Here is a 15,952-nt window from a genome sequence, read left to right on the forward strand (position 1 = left end):
GCTGTGTGGTCCCAGGGGCTGGTGCTGTGGAAGTGGCGATGGCAGAAGCTCTGATGAAGCATAAGCCCACTGTCAAGGGCAGGGCCCAGCTTGGTGTCCAGGCGTTTGCTGATGCACTGCTCATTATTCCCAAGGTCTACATCCTTTAATGATCATTTTTTTAACCTCAATGTGGATTTTGGAGAAACGGGTGGTTTTCTCCCTGATAATAGAACAGGTATCCTTAGCTGTCCAAATATATCTCTATACTTTGAATGAGAAACTGATAGCAGTGAAAAGGGCTTTAAGAGGAAAGTTTAGAGAGCAAATTGATTTTCCATTCAACAGTCATAGAGAGTGTTTCATGGCACTGCAGTGTCTGATCAGCCCCTCCTGTGTATTGTACTTCTCCTTATCCAGATCACCTAGTTTTACTCCCTTGCCTCTCTCCCTCTCTTCCCATCCCTAGTAAACAACCACGAATGATTCTGTGTAAACCTTTAGCTTTTTATAATAGTGGTTTTATACCATTAATAGTTCTTTTGTGGCTGGTTTATTTTGCTTAGCACCATGTCCTCTAGATGCATTCATGCTCTGCTGTGCTGTGTGAGATCTTATTTTCAGTGTTGTATAGTATTCTGTAGTGTGAATGTATCACAGTTCTTTTACCTTTCCATGTGTGGATGGACTTTATCCATAGTGGATTGGTGGACACTTTCCCTCTCTTGACTGTTTTAAATAATGCTGTGGTTGACATGTGTGTGTGCTAATCTGTTTGTGTAACAGCTCATTTCTTTGGGGTATATACCTGCTAGTGGGTTTGCTGTAAAATGATCTTTAAATCCTTAACTTTATGAGGGAGCATGAAATGTTCCATAGTGATTGTACCATTTTACATTTCCGCCAGCAAGTATGAGAGTTCTAGTCTCTCCACTTCCTGTTCAATGTCTGTTATTTGCTGTATTAATGAACTTTGCTATTGTTGCTTGCTTGTCCTTTCTTTTACAGGCTTTATTTGATGTGTAGTTTATGAGTGAAGACTTGAGTAGGATCAGAGGTGTTTATTCTCTAAAGTGAATGTAAAAGGTGGTTTGGCCTTGGGTCCATGCATTTTAATTTCTTTTGTTGTAGACTTAAGTCATGTCTTTTGAGTGACTTAATTTGTTTATTTTAGGTTCTTGCTCAGAATTCCGGTTTTGACCTTCAGGAAACACTAGTCAAAATTCAAGCAGAACATTCAGAATCCGGTCAACTTGTGGGTGTTGACTTGAACACAGGTAACAGTAACTTCCGGGTGTTGAGTCAGACTGGCTCTCCATTGGGTTGTCAGGGGCTGCAGGTTTATTAGGAAGATACTGCCCCTCTTTGTCCTTCTGAGCAGCTGGTGGATTTGAATGACCTGCCTTTGGGTTAGCCACACAACAGTCAGGAGGCCAAAAGAATCCTGGAGCATGACTTTGCAGGTGTATCAGATTGGAAGTTGGAATAATAAGGCGTATAAATATAGGTTGGCTAGATGTCAGAATTAAAAGCAGACATTTGAGTAATTTCAAAGATTTGTTGGGGGGAGGGTTTGTTTCTTCCCTTAATCAGGACTTTTAATCAAGAAATACTTTTGGTGATAGTATTCATGGGCATAAAAGCCTGAGGATAGCAAATAACATTAACTAGTGGCCAGCCACTCATCCAAGATGGAAAAAGAATCATGGTCTGGAATAAATGGGACAGCATGGAGCTCTTGATTCCCATAGTTAATTCCATGGTTTGTGCAAGTGATGCACATTATATCAGTGTTTGTAAATGGCATGGGACAGTATTTCATGTGCGAGGGTGTGTGAAGGAACTATAGTAGTAGATGAGTAATTGGTAATGAGCACAACAACATTCAGATGAGAGGACTCGGTTACTTTTCTAGGTGAGCCCATGGTAGCAGCAGAAGCAGGCGTGTGGGATAACTACTGTGTAAAGAAACAGCTGCTTCACTCCTGGTAAGTTTGGGAAAGCTCAGACTTTAATAACCTTTGGGTTATATCCTATTTTAATCATTGTTGTTCTCCTTTCTCCCACCATTCAAAAAACTGTAAACAAATGATAAACCTAAAGTATAGCCCTCTTGTGTGTGGAGGGAGAAAGGGGAATGGCTGTAATGCAGACAGCTTAGGTGGGACAGAAGGTGTCTTGGATTAGGGTTTGTGTTTCTGTTCTGAGCCGTGTGCTTTCTCTCCTCTTTTCAGCACTGTGATTGCTAGCAACATCCTCCTGGTTGATGAGATCATGCGAGCTGGCATGTCTTCCCTCAAAGGCTGAATCGTGCATCTGTACCAGGCTTGTCTTGTCTGAATTATGAAAGCTAGAGTAATCTAAGACAAGAGCAATGGAATTTTTATTCAAGCTTCAAGTGGTTTTAAAGGAATTTTCTGTTCCCATGTTCAAATAGGAGGTCAATTCACCTATTTAAATTCTGAAGTCTACAGTATTTTCTAATTGCACTGAAGTGTATACACATAAAGCAAATCCTTTACCCCCACTCAGTCGGTTGTTTGCCTTTAGCTTCAGTGGCTGAAATGACATTAGATAAACATGTTATCTACCTTGTTAATAAATACTACTTAAAAAAACAACTTAATGACTTATTACTTTCTTTTAGCTGTATTTTATCTGACAGTTCTGACTGAGCCTTTTAATACCCAAGAAGAAAGTCTTCCATTGGTAAAAATTTCTGAATGCAATGAATGTCCCAGTGGAGTTTTCACACCTTTGTCAAATGCTTCCAAGTGGAGTTTCGCTCTAATCGGTGGAACTAAGGCGAGGAGTGGGGTAGCATCAGGCTGTGTGAAATGGGAGGGGGATCAAGATGAAGAGAAGCATAAAGCCGGGTCACCATCTCTTCATCCGGATGTGTTTTCATGCCTCTGGTCATGCTCGTGTCAATCCCGCCTGTGAAGGCTCTCATCCTGGGTGCAGCCGCCCGCCACCTCTTACAGAAGGTCCTTACACAGCAGCTGTGTCAGTCGGTGGTGGTGTCCAGTCTAACATGGCTGTGTTTACGGTTCACCAGCTGTGTGCGCCCCAGGCATGAAGACAGACGCGCCCCTGCGGGCTCGCGGTACTGTGTCAAGGGGATTAAGCGGTCTGTGGTCACTTGTCCTGATGGGACTTGCAGAGTGGTCCACTGGAAACATGCGGACGACCCAGGATGACGTCAGATTGCTGAGTGGAGGGGTGACCTAGCTCATGACAACTTCCTCTAGAATCGAAGCCGCCTCTGTGTTACCTGATGGGGTGGAGTAACCAGGAGGCTGGGCCAGCGCGCCTCACCTGTGCTCATCCCGCAGGTGAACAGTCCAGGCACGTGCCACCCTCCGCGCTCAGTGCCAGGCAGCACCGAGAGGCGCAGTGCGCACGCGTCAGGGGGCGGGGCCGACGTACTACGGGCGGGGCGGGGCTATCGTGCGTCCGCCCACAGCTTCCTGCCAGGCGTTTGTGCTTCCGGGTCGCGCGCCGGCATGGGTTCCCTGCGTCCGCTGCTGTCAGTACTGCTGTCACTGCTGCTGGTCTTCATCAGTGGCCTTCAGCCAGGTCAGTGCACCGGCCGGGTGGCCTCCCGCGGGCTGACCCAGGCGGCCGGGCACGGTGCGTGGCCCTCCGCCTGGAGCCGACAGCCCGCGGCCGCTGCGCCCCTTGCGGCGTGGAGCGGACGGAGGGGCCGGGCGGCGCCCACGTCTCCGTTTTCATGACGGATTCGTCTGGACGTAAAGAAATGGCAGAGAAGGCTAGAGCAGCTCTCCCTCTCCCACACATACCCACTGTCCTCTTTACTAATTACCGGGTTCCAGCCGGTCTTGTTTATCTGCTTGTCTCCCACTTCCCCCACCAAATCCCCATGATCGTTTTGCTGTGAATCCAGACACCATGTCCTTTTATTCGTAAAACAGCTTGAAAAGCTACAAAACAAAGGCCTGAAAAATAATGATCGTTTTCCCACCTGAAATATTAACAACCAGTGTCCAGGTTTACTTTATTACATGCTAGAAAATATAAGTTGCTGAATTAGAATAAAAATAAAGTCTATACATTTTGTTGGCTAGACAGTTTCTCCTTTTTTTTTTTGTACTTTGAAATTTCTCCCATTGGGCTTGTTTTTTCCTCACAATCTATTGTTGATCACGAGTATTAGAGTAAGAGGGGAAGGTCTTTGAGGGACATCAAAAACCTGGTCTGCCTTGGAAGATCTTAATAGAACTTAAACATCCTTACATTTAAACACAGCACAGTAAAATAATAATACATAGTACTCAAGAATAAATGTGGAGTATTGAGAAAAGCATGAATCAGGAAGTCAATAGACTTTTACCTAGTTTTGTCTCTTGCTAACCAGTGTTTTCCTTTCTTCTGTTAAAGTGCTTGATCCTTTTAATTCTATGAATATCTGAGACAAAAGAATAAGTGTAAATCTCAGTTAAAAAAAATGAAAAAAAAAAGATAGAAAGAAATCTCAGTTGAGTGCGCTTGAGCTAGGTGCCAAGGATACAAGCAAAATAATTGTAGAACCTGCATTTCTGGAACATACACTGTATCTTTTTGAGACATACTACACCTTACACCTTTAGAACTCCTAGCATTTTAGTTTCCTGTGTGCACTGTGCATGATATACACATACCTGATTATTTATGTGGGTGCATTATGAGTAAAAATTGAGTAATAGTAAAAAATAAGAATTGAAAAAATTTAGTAGTAGAATTGATGCAAATTCGGCTAGCAGAGAGGAGGGAGGCTGGAGAAACAAAATGGCCAGAAGTACCACAGAGAAGTGCTAGATGGGTTTCAGCTGTAATGTTTGCATTTACAAAGGGACAGTGCATTGCTATGTAGAGGAATAAAGAGAAAAGAGACATTTGGTGATAACTTTCCATGTGCCAGATGGCTCACACATCTTATTTCATTCAGCTGCTATCAAGGATAGAGTTAGATGTTATTTCCAGTTTACAAGCAAAGATGTTGAGACTTAGATAAAGTCATGTGCCTAAATTCACTCAGCAAATTGGCATTTAATCAGGATTTATCGGGGCAGTTTTCATAAGGTCTTTTTCTCCTGCCTTGAGACATGCACGTGTTTTGGTAAACAGGCACTTGCTTTGTCCTCAGGCGTTGCTGATTCCTTTCTCTTTGCAGGGAATGGAGAGGTTCCCGGCATGGTCCAGCTGCCTGGTGGGAGGTTTCAGATGGGAACAAATTCTCCAGATGGCAGAGACGGTGAAGGGCCCGTGCGGGAGGTGACAGTAGAACCGTTTGCCATTGACATATTTCCCGTCACCAACAAAGACTTCAGGTATATCGGAAGTTTCTCCAGACATAAACCTACTGCTCTCTGGCCGTGGTGGTGCAGTGGTTAAGGTCCTGACTGCTAACTGAGCGGTGAGCAGTTCGACAACTTACACACTCTGCGTGAGGTACTACTGTTTATGATGAATTACAGAGAGACCTTGTGTTCCTGCTCCTCACAGACACTGTGTTTTCTAAATTGAAGGCTTGTGGCAGCCTTGCACTGACCATGTCTGTTGATGCCATATTTCAGGGAGCATGTGCTCATTTTCCATCCTTGTGCCACATTTTGATCATTTTCACAATATTTAAAACATTGCCATCATGCACATTTAATAGATGGCAAAGTCAGTGTCATCAGTTCCAGCTTACAGTGATCCTACAGGACCAGGTAGAACTAAAACTTAGGGTTTCCAGGCTGCAGATCTTTACAGACTCAGACAGACCACCCCATCTTTCTAACTCAGGACAGCTAGGGTTCAAACACCTGACCTTTCTGTTTGCAGCTGTGTTCTTTAACCACTGCATCGTATCACCAGGGCCCCTTTAATAGACTATAGACTAGGGTAAACATCGTTTTTATGTGCTCTGGGAACCCAGAATATTTTCAGGACTTGCTTTATTGCGCTGGTCTGTTACCAAACCTGCAATATCTCTGAAGTATTATACATATAGACAAAAGACATACATATATTTTTTTTAAAAAGGTAAATATTAAGAGAAAGTTTTCTTCATTTTTATTGCTGCATAGTTGATTATTTAAATACAAAATTTATAATATTTTATATTAAGGTTTATAGGGTTGCTATGAGTCGCATATGACTCAACGACACTTAACAACAGTAACAACAACAAGGTTAGCACATGAAAAAGTAAAATCAATAGTACAGCACAAAATATGGGTAGGAGAAATTGGAAGCATACTGTTATAAGACTTTTCCATAATAGTGAAATTGTACAATATTATTTGAAAGTAAACTGATGCATAAACGATGTTTATTTAGAAACTTTAGGTAGGACAACCCCAAAAAAGGTTTTTAAATATTCTTTTTCTGTGGCTTGATATGCACCAAAAGTCCATCCATTCACAATTTTGCATGAAAAGTTGACGACCTTGGTTAAAAATGTGAATTATGTCTTAGTTTAAAAGATAATCTGCTCGGGCTACGACGAAATCCCTGGAGCCTACGCCAGGTCTGATGTACAGGACAAGCATATGTCGTTGTTGTCGTGTGCTGCCCAGTTAGAACCGACTCATAGCCGACCTTCCAGTGGGATCTTGGAGGCAGTAAATTGCGCATAAGGAGACTACCCATCCTTCTCCCCCCGAAGCAGCTGGCGGATTTGAAGCGTGTGCCTTTGGGGTTGCAGCACTGCTTCTTAACCACTAAGCCACCAGAGCTCCCCAGCAAGTGAGATTTGAAAGCCGTAAGACTGAGGCCCTTGCACACCCTTCTAGCCTGGAACTGGTCGACACTCGGCCAAACCATAGTCAGGCTTGAAAAGCGTACAGTGGAGATGAACAATCTACTAAATGGAGTCTGCACTTCTTCCTGTGGTCCAGACTGATCTGTTCCTTTCATTCAGCCTTAGCCTTCATATGGAGCCAAGTCAATAAATCAGAGGCATTATGACTCCCTACTCCTCAAGCTATTAACGCTTTTGTGATTATCCATACGTCCAAGCATGCTCTCAGAAGCATAGCAAGTGATTGAAAAGACCTAACTAACATCATTGCTCCTCAGCAATTTAGAGAGGTCTCTGACTGCAGACTTTCCCAGCGCATTATGTCTCCTTGTCCCCTGACTGCTGGTACCACATGTACTGATTGGATATCCAAGTAAGATGAAGCTATTGACACTTTCATTTTTTTCTCCATCAATTATCATTTTGCCTATCAATAAAGTGGTGAGAATTAAAAAAAAAAAAGTGTACAGTGATAATTGTCAGGAACGTGCTGCTCCTCAGAAAAACCGACCATGGTGTTTGGTTGGGTGTGGTCACCTCGGCTGCAGCTCACAGGGCCCCGGTGATCCGCAAAGCAGAGCCTACCCATCCTGTATCATCAAGATCGGCACCGCGCTCAGGCCCATTGTTGCAGTCACTGTGTCAGTCCATTTCGTTGAGGATGTTCGTATCTTTTGCTGGCTTTTTCCATCCTTTCTCCACAGATTTGTTCCTCCTGACAACATGCCCAAAGTATGTAAGACAGAGTTTCACTCTCCTTGTTAAGTAGCACCCTGATTGCACTTCCTCCAAGAAAATGTGTTCGTTTTGGCGGTCCATGGGATAGTCAGTACATTTTGCCAGTCACACGATTCCTTTTTATGCACTCACATAAAAAGGCATCAATTCTTCTTAGTCTTCATTACTGTATTATTATAAAATCCTTATATTATTCCGATGCAGGTGAAGCAGTTGAAAGTACCATGGCTGGGAGCAAGTGCACCTTAGTCTATAAACTGACATCCTTGCTCTTTAGCACTTGAACCAGGTCATTGGCAGCAGATTTCCCCAATGTAACAGCTGTTTGTTTTTGTTTTTTTAATTTCTTGATTGCTGTTCTCATGGGTGTTGATTGTGGATCCAAGTAAGCTGGAAATTGTTGACAACTTCAATCTTTGAAAGGGCAGCATTTGCCAGAAAAGAAAGTTCACGTGGCAGGATGGGGCAAGAAAGAAGGGCCAAGTGGAAATGGGGAACCCAGGGAGGGAGTGGGAAGAGTGTTGTGACACTGAGAGGTCTGCAGCCCTTCATGAAACAAAATGTCTATAAATTCCTGAATGAAAACCTAACTTGCTCTATAAACTTTGAGCCAAATCATAATCAAAAGTTCCCCTCCCCCCCAAAAAAACACATGAGGTCTTCAGAGCAGAAGGGGTGGGGGGCCTGTCCCTAAGTGGGTGACCCTTCTCTTCCAGGGAGTTTGTCAGGGCCAACAAGTACCGGACAGAGGCCGAGTCGTTCGGGTGGAGCTTTGTCTTCGAGGACTTTGTCTCCAATGAGCTGAAGGAAAAAGCCACTGGTCAGATGAAGGTGCGAGAACCTGGGCTTCCTGCTGAGAGGCGGGAGTGAGCATCCTGAGCTGGGGAGCCAGAGCCGGAAGCTGGGAAGAGAAACCCCACTCAGAAGAAGAGTCAAGTGAACTTGCAAACTGAACAAAGAAAAGCCCAATATCATGGGGTCCATTTCAGCCCACGGCTACCTGCGGGGCGGAGAACTGCTCCATAGGGTTCTTGAGGCTGTAAATCTTTATAAAAATAGGCTGTTTCATCTTTGTTCTGCAGAGCTGCTTGTGGATTTGAACCACTGACCTTTTGGTTACCAGCCCTACACATAACACACTCTAATCACACCAAACCTCCTGAAGTAACCATGTACTCTCAGGGAATGAGCCCTGATAAAGAGTCTGCTGATAAGATCAGATCATATGATGTTCAGGTTGACCTGGCAAGAGAACGTCCTGACAGCCTCCCCCAGGGTGGTGAGACATCATGGTAAAGATTTCTGCCACGGCCTCACAGGGACCATCTACTTCCTGTCTCCTGCTTTCCAGTAGGTAGCCTTGCTAGCCCAACACCTTACTGTCAACCTTTTCTTCTACAGCCTCTCCTCTGGTGGCTTCCTGTGGAAAAGGCATTTTGGCGGCAGGTAAGAGTTTGTTCCTATATCACAATTTCTAACCTTTGGACACTCACTAGCTTCCCTAAACCCTTTACCCACTAAAGCGTCCGCGTGGAAAAGAGTGAACAATCCTCTCTCCTCTGCCCTTAATCTTTCTCAGAGCTCTCATGGCACACTGGTTAAAGCACTAGGCTGCCAGTTGAAAAGTTGGCAGTTCAAACCCACCAGCCACTCCCTTGGAGAGTTTGTAAAGCTGAACTCTATGAAGAAGGATGTGGTATCAGAATTGGAGGAAGACTCATCTACACCCTGCCTTATGCAGAAGACACAACTTTGGTTGCTGAGAGTGAGGAGGCTATGAAAGGCTTGCTGCAGAAGATCTAGGACTACAGCTTTCAGTGTGGGTTATTTCTCAACATCAAGAAAACAAAGGTCTCACCACAGGAACAACAGTCACCACATTATGATAGATGGAGTAAGGGTTGACCCTGTCAGTGATTTCATCTTTCTTGCATCAGCAGTTGATCCCATTGTTACCAGCAGTCAGGAAATCAGGAGACATTGCATTGAGCAAGATTAAGGTGTGCCTAACCCAGGTCGTGGTCTTCTCAGTCGCGTGCTGTGCGTCAGAGAGCAGGACAGTAAATAAGGACAATGGAAGTTGTAGAGCTGGAGTGTTGGAGAAGAGTGCTGCGTATCCCGTACACTGCCGGGAGGACAGGGAGCTCTTGGAGAAAGTGCAGCCGGAGTGCTCCTTGGAGGCAAAGATGGTGAGGCTTCACCTTCCGTCCTTTGAACCTGTAGCTAGGCGAGGCTATTCCTTAGAAAGGAAAAACGGAGGGTCAGCGAAGGAGGGGAAGACCCCCAACAAGATGAACTGACGTGGTGACTTCAGCACTGGGTTTTAATGGGTCAGAGATGGTGAGATGGCACAGGGTAGCATAGGGTTCATGTTGGCTCATCGTAGCGTCATTTCGAGTCGTACTTGATTTGACAGGCACCTAACAACAACCCCCGTGTTTACACCTTGAAACCATCTTGGGAACTCTGTCCTGTTCTCTTGGGTCAGAATCACCTTGACACATGGCAGTGGGGTCTTTTGGCTTACTCCTTTTCCTCTGCCCACCTCCCACCTGCCTTCACTCTCAGGTAAGGGTCTCCTGGCCCAGGGCCACTCCTGGTGCTCTCTCTTGACTCTCTTGCTCCCCCTCGTGGTATGTGCTGAGCTCAGGCTCCCCAAGCTGAGACTTTCCCAGGAGCATCCTGGAGCCCAGTCAAGGGCAGTCTGACTTCCCTGCTCTGTCAGCCTGCAGGTCCCGGCTCAGGCATCCGAGAGAAACTGGAGCTTCCTGTGTTACATGTCAGCTGGAATGATGCGCGTGCCTACTGTGCGTGGCGGGGGAAGCGGCTGCCTACCGAGGAGGAGTGGGAGTTTGCTGCTCGAGGGGGCCTGAAGGGTATGCATGCATTCCTCAAAAGATGCCCTCCGCAGCGGGGCCGCCCAGGGTGGGAAGGGTCCCTGCATCCCAGAGCAGTGCCGCTTACCTGCTTGTGAACCGTCATTTCTTGGTTTTGCACTTCTTTGTCTCAGGACCCAGAATTCTGAAAAGTGCAGTAAAAACTAACAAGGGGAGAAATAGGAGGAAACTGCAGATGTAAAATTGTGCCAGGTCCCAGCCTCCACTGGGGTAGATTCCTCAGACACATGTGACTGGGATAGGTTCCTCTGCTCATGCTCCGTTTCTGTACTGATCTCACTGGGGGCCAGAAACCAGTTTATACAGACTTGACTGCCCAGGAACCACACAAGTGGCATTTCTTGAGCACCGTCAGGGACTGGACTCTGGATGAAGGGGTGGCCATGAAGAGTCCCCTTCACGTTGTTCAGAGAGTGGAGGGTAAAGGGAAGAACCCGAATGTGGTACAGAGGATGGAGGGTGTGTGTGGAGGGACCCCTCGTGTCATTCAGAATGTGGAAGGTGTGTGGAGGGGCCCTGATGTAGTTGAAAGGGCGGAGGGTGGGCATGGAGAGACCTCAGGTGTGGTAGAGGGGATGGAGGAGGTGTGTGGAGGTAACCAGAGGTAGTTCGGAGAGTGAAGGTGAGCGTGGGGAGACCCCAGATGTACAGAGTGAAGGAGTGGGTGTGGAGGAACCCCATACAGTGGAGAGTCGAGGGTGGGTGTGGGGACCTCTCAGGCAGTTCAGAGAGTGAAGGGGACACACAGAAAATAGAAATTTTTTTAAAAAAATAGTAAGCGGGCGAGCTCTGGTGGCCTAGTGGCAAGAAGGTGTACTACAGTCCCAGAGGTGCATGGTTCAAATCCACCAGATGCTCTGCTGGAGAAGGAGGAACAGTCTCCTCCTCTACCAGTTAGATCTGATTTGACGGTACACACACACACACACACACACACACACACACACACACACACACGAAATAATAAAATTTTTAAAAAAAGTGGCATTTAAAAAGTTGTGGATTAAAATCAGGGCAAAATGCTTTAGTTAAACTGTTAATTCTAGAAATGGTGGTACCTATCTATATATGTTTAGTGAACTTTTCAGGAAAGTATAAATTATCTTGCTCTTCTTGGCTCCTCATCAACCCTTTTTCCTCCCCCACTCTGACCATCCACCCTCCCTCCCCACTGCCCACTGCTCCTTCCTCTATTGTCCCTTTATCTCCCTGCAGGACAGCTTTACCCCTGGGGGAACCACTTCCTGCCCAACCGCACCAACCTGTGGCAGGTGAGATCTGCTTTAGATCAGTGTGGGCTGTCGGCTGGGATTCAGAGGGCTTTGTGTTCTAGCAGAGAGCCCTGGGGGCGAAATGGTCAGCAGTTCAGATCAAAGACTCGGCAGTCTCCTCCTGTTTGAGACTCAGGGAAGAGGGTTGCCATGAACTAGGATCGACTGGGCAGCAGTGGGTTGGTTGCCAGCAGAGCTGATCCCTCGTCAGCCTGTAAGGCCAGTGCTTTGCTGCTCTGTAGTAACACAACCTGAGGGTACCGGACCAGACAGCACAGAGAAGGTGACATTTGAGCTGATTGAGTAGGAGTTTGCCAAGGGAGTTAACGGAGGGAAAGGCCTCAGCATGTGCCCAGTACTGTTCAGAGGGGCTGGAATGCAAGGCAGCTGGCTGCAAGCAGAGAGTGGAAGGCACAGAGAGAGTGAGTCGGGGCCAGCTCGTCGAAGACAAAGCGGTTTAGATTTTACCCCATCGGCAGTGGGGAGCCAACAGAGCTGCTTTGTTTTATACCATTTTAGTGAAAATTTATCCAACAGAACATTTGCCGGTTCAGCAGCTTTTACCTGTTCAGTGACAGTTACTCAGTGAGGCTGCTCGTCACACTGTGCGACTGTCCCCAGCAGCCTTTCCCTCGGTCCTCCCCACCATCACTGCCCTCTGAGCAAGGACTCTCTCCCCTCCCACCCGCCTGCCCTGGCGACCACTAATAAGTCTCTGTCTCTTTGCCTACTTGTTGTGTCACTTGTTCCTGTTACTGGTCGGGGCCCTCAGGCTGATGCCCTGCAACAGCAGATCTGGACTTGGCCCTGACTGCCCAGGCGTCAGTCTCCACCATGCTTGGCCCATTGTTGGAGTCACCGTGTCAGTCCACCTTGTTGAGGGTCTTCCCCTATTTCACTGACCCTCTAGTTTTCCCACCGTGGTGCCATTTTCCAAAGATGATTCCTTCCTGACAACAAGCCCAAAGTACGTAAGACAAAGCTTCCCCATCCTTCCCTCTAAGAAGCATCCTGGTTATATTTCCTCCCAGACAGATGTGTTTGTTTTTTTGGCAGCTCGTGGGAAATTCAGCACTCTTCTCCAGCATCACAGCTCAAAGTTACCAATTCTTCTCTGGACTTCTTTATTCACTGGCCAACTTTCAGATGCGTAGGAAGCGATTGAAAATTCATGGCGTGTGTCAAACACACCTTGGTCTTTAAATGGATCTCTTTGCTCTTTACTAAGTGAATGGATAGAAAGTCCTGTTCTCTGGTGTCTGACTGACGTCAGTCACGCAATATTGTCTAGTTTCTCCCATGTTGTGCTATCAGAACTGTTCTGTTCTTTGTGGCTGCGTTGAAGTGGCTGTACGTTCTGCATGTTGTTAACCGACTCACTTTCCACGGACATTTCTGTTTTCATTTTTAGGCTGTTGCAGATAGTGCTTAATTGAACATTGGCAAACTGGTCTCTGTGTGCATTCTGAGAGCTTTGATTTCCCCCCCCCCTTAACTTTATTTATGTTATTGTTGAGAATATATCCACCAGAATAAATACCATGTCAACAGCTTCTGCCGTGTAGTTCACTGCCGGTGAGTCCGTTCTTGACGTGGTCCAGCCAGTCCCGTTTTCTCTCTCTGAGTTGCCCATCCTCAGTTGCTGTTGGCAGTGTTACCCAGAGCCTTGGTAGCTTTTGTTTCTTTCTAGCTAAGCTAGAAAACTGTTACTACTTTTAGGGGCTGGTGAGCAGACTGTGCCTTGTAGTGACCCGGTGAACATCAGCTCTGAGCCTTGCCCTGTCCTGTGAGCAGTTACGCCCAGTGTAGTAGTCGCCGTGTCAGACCACCTGGTCCAGGGATGTCTCTATTTCGCTGACCCTCTGTCTTCCTTACCGTGGTATCTCCCCAAGGACTGGTTCCTCCTGCAAGTGCGTCCCAAGTAGATTCACCGGCTTTCCCCGTGCTTGCCTCTAGGGGGCACTCCGGTTGTACCTCCTTCGAGACAGGGGTGTGGGTGTGTGTGTGTGTGTGTGTGTGTGTGTGTTTTCTTCTGATGCCATGTTCTTCCTGTGGTCCAGCTGCTGCAGTTCCCTGCTCAGGACTGATACACCATGTATAGAAATACCACCTGAATGGCTGTAGGGTCGTGTGTGTGTGTGTGTGTGTGTGTGTATTCTTCCTGTGGTCCAGCTGCTGCAGTTCCCTGCTCAGGACTGATACACCATGTATAGAAATACCATCTGAATGGCTGTAGGGTCGTGCGCTCAGTCTCCCTTACCAGTGTATCTGTTTGTTTTGCCTGTCAGCCTCTGTCCACTAGTAGCTCAGTGTTTGTTTCTAGAGATAATGTCCTGTAACCCAGGAGGTTTCTAACCACAGTCTCAGTGTGGCCCAGTTACACAGGCCAGATGCAGGGGGTTAATACTGGGGGTAGGAGCTTCTGCATTAGAGGCTGTGGACCAGCCCTGAGAATTCCCAGCGCTGGAATTAAGCAGAAGTGGCGTCCTTTGGTGATGTCCACATGGCTGAGCTGGACACAAGGCTAATAATCAGCCGCAGGTGGGAGACAGAAGAGCGGCGGCCTCGAGCATCAATGTGCCGGGATGAGAGGGAAGAGGGCTAGCTCTCTGTTGGTTCTGAAATAGCTCAGCTGAAGGTTCTCCCATTGCTGTTGGGTCAGAACTGACCCATAGCTGACCCTTCAGGAGAGTCCAGAGGCTGGAAATCATAGGAGATTACTCATCTTTGTCCTGAGGGCAGCTAGTGAATTTGAACTGCCTGCCTTTGACTGGGCAGTGCCACTCCTACACCGTGTCTCTAGAGCTCCTCAGTCCAAGCATGCAGCTAGGAGGGGCCTTAGAGAAAGACATCACGCGGGGAAAGGGCTCAGGTCAGAAAGACCCTCAACAAGATGGATTGACACAGTGAGTGTAATGATAGGCTTGAGGCTTGACCCTTTGGGGCTAGATGGTCAGCTAGATGGTACCCAACAACAACATCAGCACAGCTTGAGGCAGGAGCTCTGGTGGCATAGTCTATAATGGTGTAGCTGACCAAAAGACCACACTTCCCTGCTGGTTCGAATCCACCAGCGCCTCCACTGGGGACAGCAATCTACGCCCTTTTTTCTCAGTCTCAGAAACGGAGTGAGTCACCAGGAGTTGGAGTTGACTGGAAGTGAGTTTGCCTGAGTCCAGGGCTTTGGGTGGAGGTCAGAGAGGTGGGCTGAGAATTAGCAGCAGATGTCACAGGCCAAAAGGCCACCTTCAAGGAGGTTGTCGGGTGAATGAACAAGACTAGGTTTCACAAGAAACCTTGAGGTACCAGTAGGACTCTGGAGAGAGGCCCCAAGAAAACTACTCACCCTTAAGATGGTCTCAGCTCAAAATCTGAGCTTCTTTTTTTTTTTTATTTTTATTGTATTATTTTTACGTGTACCGTCAGATCTGACTGGTACAGGAGAGGAGATTGCCCCCTCCTTCTCCAGCAGAGCATCTGGTGGATTTGAACTGCGTACCTCTGGGATTGCAGTGCAGCATCTTGCCACTAGGCCACCAGAGCTCCCAAAATCTGAGCTTTGACAACAGATGTCTCCCTCATTTATTGATTGGTCTTAGGTAAAGGAGTTAACTTTTTTGCTGTTGTTCAGAGTATACGTAGCTGAACATCCAGAGTTCATGTCCAGTTCACTCACGATGACGATATTCTTCGTTGTGGAGCCTTTCTCCACCCCCTCCTTCCTCATGAACATAAACCCACTTCTTACTACGCTTCTGTGGAGCTGCCTTTGGCACCTTGATCTCATACGAAGAGTTCTTAAAAGAGCACAATGCTCGGGTCGACTTTTGGGCTGAGTGTTGGTCTTGGTTTCAAGACGACTTCAGGGGAGAACAGAGAAAATACCTCCCTCATGTTGCAAGGGTTGAATGGGAAGAGCTCTGCAGGGCAGACTTGGCAGTGCCTTGCAGACAGTGGTGTCAAGTAAATAACAGGCCTGTCTGTCACTCACCCTTCATGGCCCCCACACGAGAACAGCCTTCAGAGCCATGACAGCTGAGATGGGACTTTAGTAACAAGGATCAGGTTGAACAAATTAGATCAGCAAATACAGGCTACTTGTCCAAGAAGCTGGTGAGGAGGAGGAGGAGATAGAGTCAGATCTGAGGGGATGCGTGCAGGACAGTAGTGATGACGGGTTGGAGAGCAAGGCAGAAGGTGATGGTGGGGGGGGAGATGGGAGAGGGGGGAAGTGGTTGGAAGGGGGAGGTGACAGGGAGGAGAAAAGTGCAACAATG

At 47.0% G+C, this 15,952-nt stretch overlaps 2 protein-coding genes across 2 annotated transcripts in view; both read left to right on the plus strand.

The window, feature by feature from the left end:
* The window catches only part of CCT6A (chaperonin containing TCP1, subunit 6A (zeta 1)), a 10,638-nt gene extending 8,352 nt beyond the window's left edge, over positions 1 to 2,286 (plus strand). The window contains exons 11-14 of the mRNA XM_006889772.1: positions 1 to 134; positions 1,154 to 1,256; positions 1,895 to 1,967; positions 2,214 to 2,286. Of these exons, the coding sequence (XP_006889834.1) occupies positions 1 to 134; positions 1,154 to 1,256; positions 1,895 to 1,967; positions 2,214 to 2,286 (383 nt within the window). The remainder of the gene's footprint in view (positions 135 to 1,153; positions 1,257 to 1,894; positions 1,968 to 2,213) is intronic.
* Positions 2,287 to 3,485: 1,199 nt separating this feature from the next.
* The window catches only part of SUMF2 (sulfatase modifying factor 2), a 14,778-nt gene continuing 2,311 nt past the window's right edge, over positions 3,486 to 15,952 (plus strand). Inside the window, exons 1-6 of the mRNA XM_006889646.1 lie at positions 3,486 to 3,512; positions 5,107 to 5,309; positions 8,224 to 8,338; positions 8,909 to 8,953; positions 10,233 to 10,383; positions 11,620 to 11,675. Of these exons, the coding sequence (XP_006889708.1) occupies positions 3,486 to 3,512; positions 5,107 to 5,309; positions 8,224 to 8,338; positions 8,909 to 8,953; positions 10,233 to 10,383; positions 11,620 to 11,675 (597 nt within the window). The remainder of the gene's footprint in view (positions 3,513 to 5,106; positions 5,310 to 8,223; positions 8,339 to 8,908; positions 8,954 to 10,232; positions 10,384 to 11,619; positions 11,676 to 15,952) is intronic.

The sequence above is a fragment of the Elephantulus edwardii genome, unplaced genomic scaffold, assembly GCF_000299155.1.
Source record: "Elephantulus edwardii isolate Elephantulus edwardi_28Jun2011 unplaced genomic scaffold, EleEdw1.0 scaffold00080, whole genome shotgun sequence".
NCBI lineage: Eukaryota > Metazoa > Chordata > Mammalia > Macroscelidea > Macroscelididae > Elephantulus > Elephantulus edwardii.